Raw genomic sequence first — 7243 nt, 5'->3', positions numbered from 1 at the left:
GAGCTATGGGACCTAGAGCCCATGACAGTGCCCCACGAGCTATGAGCCTAGAGCCCATGACAGCATCTCACGCAAGTCTGTTCTATGGGTCTGCGCTGGGAAGACCCAAAGGCGAGTGGTGGAAGCTAAAAGTGTGCCGTGGGTTGGAGGGTCTGTGCTAGCAGGCTGGGGGTCTCTGCTGGAGCCGGGAAGTAATGCTCAGAGTAAGAACCAGCGCCCCCGAAGTGCACCCCAGTCATTTGCAGCAACAGCGAGTCTCTGAGCTCTTCCCAGCACGAGCAGCCAGTTCATAGCAGGAAAGCCAGCATGACAGGAAGAACCAACAGCACCGGTACCTGTCCCGCTCTAGTTCTCCTTTCTATGCTGTCGGCAGCAGCCACGCTGGTGCAGCACCACACTGGGTACCCCAGTGGACCACCAGTAGTCAGTCCATGCCATAGTCAGAGGTTAGTGCTGTGGCCACCGTGGCGAGGTCGAGTTATCCTTGGAGCCTTTTGTTTCTCTAATAAGGTAAGAGGTTATCTACGTAGATTTTTGTACTCCATATGGCATCTAGAAGAATAGCAGGCGACCTCTGTAGCTCTAGTATTTTAGTTCAAAAGGCTTGCTTCTAGGTATGTTCCATCTACATGCTGGACATTGCTTATTAATCCTGCAGTTCCTAGGACCCGGGAGGTGCTAATAAAATATTCAGTGAGCTTAATTTAATTGGAAGGCCAACTCTGCAAAGATTCTCACCATTTTTTACCTTCTTGGGGCTGTTACCAAGTGGTCAGAGCCTCTAAAGATGCCCCGTGAGTGGGCTCTTCTGGGTTGTGTAACATCGTGTGTGTCAATCCCAACCTCAGTCTTCACGATGGCACTTTTGTCTTTTAAAAATCGTTTTTTACTTGAATGGATACTTCCCATCTTTCCTTGTTTGTTTTTATGAAGAGCCTCTAGAGGGGTCACTCTAGGACACTGACTTCAGGCTGTGTCCTTTGCTGGTGTTCTTCCGAAGGAAATGAGCAGTCTGTATCTTACCGTGTTCAGGGACAGAGAGTCCCTTCATGTGCAGTAAAGTGGCACTGTGTTCTGTGCGGTGCGCAGTGCTCTAAGTCGTGTGCAGAGTCCTGTCAGAGTACTTTCCTGCTGGCTCTCTGGCTCTCTCTTTCCTGCGGCTGCTTACTGATACGTGCTTGAGCTCGTGGGCTTTGGAGGCAGTGGTTCGTCACTGTTTACTTTTTTACCTTTATTTAGCCACGAACTGGACATCGATGAAAATGTGGATTCAGACCTTGATGACAGTGGTGCCCTTCTAGGGCTGAAGCATGGCTCAGGACAAAAGTAAGTATTGATAAAAGCTGTTGTCTTTCAGAAGTCCTAACACTGGGGTATTCATAGAGATAATAAGTGATACTGCACTTGGTAGCATTGCGGGGTTAGTAAGAATCGAGGCTGATGCAGCGCCGTACTTTGGATGAGTTCCTACATTCAGTTGCACTTCGTAGCTGCAGCTGTAGCTCACAAAGGTTTTGACTTGGTTACGATCACATCATTGGCCAGACAGTGGATTTAAACCCAGCTTTTCTAACTGCTAAGCTTGATTTTTACATAGTTATATCTACTCTGGTATATATCTAAAGATCATAGCAAACGTGACATGAGGTATTTAAATCTATAATAAACTTTTTCCTTACATCAAAGTAGTAAAACTCAAATAAAAAATAAAAATCTTGGGGCCGGGGCAATAGCTCAGTAGAATAAGTGCTCAAGGGCCTGAGTTCAATCCCCGGTTCTGCAAAAATCAGTCAATCAATCAGTCACTCTTCCTCTCTCTTCCTCTCGTGTCATTCCCACAGAGAGGCGTCTGTAGTTTGCATATATCTTTGCAGATGCACTTGCGTCTCCAAGCATTACATCCCTCTCAGTAAACACAGTAGTGGGGTCGTGCTGTGCATACCCTGCAGCGCACCGTCTCCCTCGGCAGTGTGCTAAACACCTTTCCCTGTTAGTATGCATAGTATTCCCTGTCCTTTCAGAGGAGGCGGCTACTGTGTTTAATTCACTATCCTAATTAGTAACGTCTAGGGTGTTTCCTAAGATCTAAATATACTTCCAGGATTTCTAGGTTGCTATGTATATGTCAGTCTTTCCCTTTCATCACTGTTATGTGGATAGACCCATCAAAGGGTATTTGGAGTGTTTCTACTATTTTGCTATCACATATAAAACTGCTGTGCACATTTGTGTATAAACACCCCAATTTCTTCTGGAGTTAAATGCCTACGCGGGAAGTATAAGGAAATGTGCATTAAATAGAAAAGAGAGGGGAATGGATAGTTACATGAGAACAGGGACAGTATTATCGCATATTCACCTTATATGGCAGAAAATAGAGCAGGTAGGTAAAGCACACTAAGGCATGCTGTGGGGTTGGTTTCTGTAGTCAGGGCCTCCCGATACAGCCCGGACTAGCCTGAAACTGTATTCATCCTGCCCCAGCTTCCCAAGTCCTGGGATTACAGACAGCCCTTTAGCTTTCCTCTCTTTCCCCGTTAGAAAACTTCTTCTCAAATTTTAAAGTATGAATCACTTTTGATCTGGTCACAGATACGGTGGAATTCAAACCTTCAGTCATCGCCAGGTCAGGTATCTAGAGAAGAATATTAAACGGAGGTCAAAATATCTGGACATGCGCAGACAGATAAAGGTGAAAAACAAGCACATCTTCTTTACTGAAGAATCAGAAAAATCAGTCTTCAAGAGAAGCAAGACTCTGAGTAAGGTATATATGAATTTTGTCTTATGCCCTTTCAAGGATCACATCTTGTGAACATGACTTTAAAATTAATTGTATTCAAGAGGGAAACTTGTTTCTACAAGACGTAAGGGTGCCTGCATTTTTGCCGTTTCCTTCCTGAAGTCATATGCTATGTAAACCACATTTAAAAGCAATGAGGCAGTAGGAAAAAGGATGTTTGCAAGCTGAAGGAGTGGTGTTTAGAAAAGCGAGCGAGTCGGTCTGCCTCGCCCCCGTAGTAACAGCGATGCAGGGGATTTCTGCCTGTGCCAGCCTACGCAGCATCCCGATAACCCGAAGTCTGACGCGTCTTGTGCTGGAAGCCTTAATCCAACAGTGCGCTCTTCCCCGTAGCATAAGGCCAGCGGTGGACTTGCCTGTAGCCTGAAGGATTCCCGTCTTAGACTTGCTCTACTGCCATCCAAGTGTTTGGGAAACAGAAGAGATGAGAACATTACCTGGTTTCAGGAGTTAGCCTTCTGTCTTATAGGATAAAAAGCAACTTAAGGGGAAGAAACAAAAAACAAGTAAAGGGATCATTAGATGGGTAGAGAGGGAAGGGGGATGAGAAAAGAAATTATGTGCCTTGCCAACTCCCCCCAGGACCATGGAAGTTACGTACTTTAGCCGTGTCCCAATGACAATTTACTTATACAGGCACCTTCTAAAGAGCAGAACCTTGGTATCAGCCGCATCGCCAGCGGTTCTGTAGGCGGAAAACTGGTCTCAGAGTCTCAGGTGACTTTGTTTTACGCACAGAGTACGTTCTGCTATACTTTGGCATAGTCATAGGTGTTACTAAAAGTCATGACTGGTTTTGCTTTTTATTTCAGATTGGCCAGCTGCTGCTTACATTGTCGTGACCATTTAGTGACCCTGGTTATAGCTCAGAGGGACTTCCCAGCCTGGTCCTTAGGGCTTCTCTTGAGTTGGGTGCAGTAGTCCCCATACATTCATCTGTAGGTGAGAGTAGAGAGTGGCTGCAAGCCAACTGGGACACGTGGCTGCTGCGGAGGGGCCTTAGGAGAGCTGCAGGCAGGAGGCCGTGTCCCTCACGGCCTGTGCTAGGGCAGTGGGGTTGAGCCTGTGGTACGCATGTTTATTTAATTTTCTTTTAAGGTGAAAGATGTTACTATGAGTGTTTTCTAAACTAAAACGGTATTCAGGTTTAAGGGCAGTGCTGGCACTTCACAGTAACTCAGTAAATTTGGAATTACAATCTGGGCGCTCGTCTCTAAAACATTCATCATCGCTGTTGTAGGTTGTCACCTGCTGTGTATCTGCCACTCTCATTCTCATTCACTTACTCTTAGGAAGTCATGAAGGTCTGGTTTGAAGAACGCTTTTGTTATGAAAGACACAAGGAAGTCACTGTCTGCTCCTGGGCCTTGTTAACATTTCAGCAGATACACTTAACGTAGCTTTTGGGCTCATCTGTTGGCTCTGCTGTTCATTAAAAGGCAGCATTCAGCCTTTCCAAGGTAGCGCTGCTTTTACTTTTAAAGACAAATTGGCCCCAAATCGTTTAGGGTTCATCTTTGATACCATGTAACATTTAATATAGACCATTGCAGAAAACTTGTAAATTGAAGTTGAAAACTGAAATTAATGACTTAAGTAGATAACGTTATTCAATTGTGGTGGATATCATTTGTGATGATGATGTCATAGAGCAGTTACATTGTTAGAAGCCTTTATGGAAAGCTACTGGAACAGTCTGGCTTTACTTCTTAATGTTAATTTGTAGCAGGAAGTGTTTAATCTGACATTTTCTTTATGAAAAAATTTTTAATAAGGTCATGGGATGCCCAGATAAATTCCAATTAGCCCGGAATTGCTTACTAGCTTGTGTGATACAGTGTACTTCTCAGAAGAAGTAATTATGACAGCCTGTAAGTCTAGTCACAAGTGGTAGAAGGTGGGGAGGACTCCCGTTTAATTCATTGTGGTGATGTTATCTTAAAATTTCAGGTAGAAAAATTCCTAAAATGGATCAGTGAACCAGTGGGCGAAGAGGCATCACAGGAGTCGTTCTTTCACGACAATACACAAGACAGTTCCACCAGCAGTGACGCAGAAGAGCAAGGCATGTCGGTTACAAAGGCTGATGGCCTGCTGGGAGCTCAGAGTCTGGAGCCCGTGGAGTGTCGGGCCAGCTCTTCGGCCAGTGAGCCTGAGACAGAAAAGAAGGAACAGGACAACCCGGTAGCCGCTGTTCCAGAGACACAGGATTCTGTTGGCCAGGAAACACCAGGCTTTGCGCAGGTAGACACTAAAGGTAAGATTAAATCCACTTGCAGGTCTGGTGGGCTTCTACTGAGCTATCTCACCGGCCCCTTCTAGTGGATTTCTGAGTGCGCTTTCTCTTGCATTGGTATTTTCTTGGTTCTCACTGTTGAATCAATCACCTGTACCTTAGAATTTGGTGCCATCTTATCATAAGTGGGGAGAAGGCCGAGTGAGTGTAGCCATGCTCACTGGCCGTGACTTGCCACCTCGGTGCTCTCCTGAGCTCGGCACGGCACGGTGCAGTGGGCACGAAGGTCATCTGAGAACTGACGTGGCACCTGGGCTCTGCTGCCACTCCGCTCCGCGGCCCGGGCAGCCCAGCCCTGCACATCAGGTGTAACGTTGGCTTCGTCTTCATGGGTACTTCATGAATTTGTTTTGTTGATGGTGGTGGTTTGGTTTGTTTTCACAATACATTGATTTGGGCACTAATAAATGAAAAATAATTTCATTTTATGTTCTCTTATACTATTTGAATTTTTTGTACAAAAATTCCTTTCTAATTCCAAATAATAATTGTATCCAGTGGAACAGGGAAGCACTCTTTTTAAATGTTTTCATTTGCTGTTATAGTAAGTAAGGTTTTTGGCGAACTATTTCAGTCTTGTCCTTGTGCAACAACTATACCTGTTGTGATCTTTCATCATTTCTTTCTTAATATTCTCTTGAAGAAAACCTCTTGTTTGAGTCTAGTTTGTCTTCTTTCTTTGGAAATGGGTACCTATAGTCTTCACAGCACGTTTCTTCCCCTTAACACCATAGTTTGTTTTCTTAATCAGTGTTATGACAACTAATGTTCACATGAATAACACTGAAAGACTTCTGAAATGTTTTCTGGTACCTTAGAATAGCCCAATGAGTAGGAGACTTATTCTCCAATCTATAGGTACAGAAGGTAGCTCAGAGAAACTAAAAAGTGGCCCAAAAAGTAGCATAGTTAGAACTCAGCACGAGCTCTCCGAGTCCTAAACCCTGTGCTTCCACAGGCAACAGTAACCTCGCTGGAAGTCATTTTTATTTGGATGGTGTAGATTTTTCAAAATAATCTGAGGAATTCTGGCATGTAGTACTTGGGTTACTGAACATTAGGTCACATACGAGACAGTCTTATACAACGGAGAATTGTCATTGTCACCCAAAATTAGTATCATTGCCTCTGTTGAGAAACTGCACAGTTTGCTCTGATGGCTTTGCTATTTGCCGTGACCTGGTAACTACATAGTGCATAGCCTGTCCTTGAGGCCTGTGTTCTTTGTCAACTGCGATGTCTTTTTTTTTTCATCCTTACATGTGACAGCACTTCATCTTTCTCTGTTGCTAAATCAGCTTGAAACTGAAGTCACATAATCAAAATCAGTGGTCATTTATCTAAGAAAAGGATCTTATCCAGTCTATGAATGATTGAGATCCTTTTCTGCAGAATGGAATTTGTGACTTATGTTTCCATTTTTTCCATCCCGTATGTCTTGTAGATTGACACGTTCCTGCTGGCTTGGCCCACCAGGGGCACATGCACACTGTTGAACTGTAGCAGCTTGATCTAATCACTTTATTGGTCTTTTTATTTTTTTTTTTATTTATTTATTTTTTTTTCAACATAACAGCATGGCTTTACTTTTTTTTTTTTTTTTTTCATTGAGCCAATAGATAACAGGGATTACATTGGTGATAATAATGAAAGTCATTCTGCATAATAATTTCTTCTCTCTTGAGTCCTTCACACCAGCCATGAATGTGTTCAAAGGTAAGTGCAGGTTAATATATTTTTCTTTATTCTTTGTATTTTCTTCTTCTTGTTGTTCTTGTTCCTCTTCCTCCTCCTCCTCCTCCTGGTTGTCGTCGTCGTCGTCGTTGTCCTCCTCCTCCTTCTCTTCTTTTTTTTTTTTTCAAAGTTTTATTGATAAACAGCAATGAGACAGTTTCAAATCAAATCGGAAGTCCAGTTTCAACAAATAATACACTGCATATATTCTTCTTAGTGGTTAACTGCTGTACAAGATGCAGACTTGTGATCCCTATTTAGTTGGTTGCTTCTGATCTCATTCGTGGAGTTCTGATCATTTTGGTCCCTCTTTAGAACATCTTTCAGTAGCCTGTGTAAGGTTGGCTTTGTCATCGCGAAATTTTTTAGCTGTTCTTTGTCATGGAAGTATTTCACTTCTCCATCAAACT

General features: G+C 43.5%; 1 protein-coding gene across 3 annotated transcripts in view; it reads left to right on the top strand.

The window, feature by feature from the left end:
- The window catches only part of Tgs1 (trimethylguanosine synthase 1), a 40534-nt gene that overhangs the window by 12457 nt on the left and 20834 nt on the right, over positions 1 to 7243 (top strand). For all 3 annotated transcript variants that reach the window (XM_023717734.1, XM_023717733.1, XM_023717735.1), the window contains 3 exons: positions 1240 to 1326; positions 2593 to 2767; positions 4754 to 5060. In XM_023717734.1, coding sequence (XP_023573502.1) covers positions 1240 to 1326; positions 2593 to 2767; positions 4754 to 5060 — 569 coding nt within the window. The remainder of the gene's footprint in view (positions 1 to 1239; positions 1327 to 2592; positions 2768 to 4753; positions 5061 to 7243) is intronic.

Source organism: Octodon degus, unplaced genomic scaffold (genome assembly GCF_000260255.1).
Source record: "Octodon degus isolate 3935 unplaced genomic scaffold, OctDeg1.0 scaffold00054, whole genome shotgun sequence".
In the NCBI taxonomy this organism is placed as follows: Eukaryota; Metazoa; Chordata; class Mammalia; order Rodentia; family Octodontidae; genus Octodon; species Octodon degus.
Note: the sequence above shows the minus strand (reverse complement) of the source record. Positions and strands in the feature narration are given on the sequence as shown.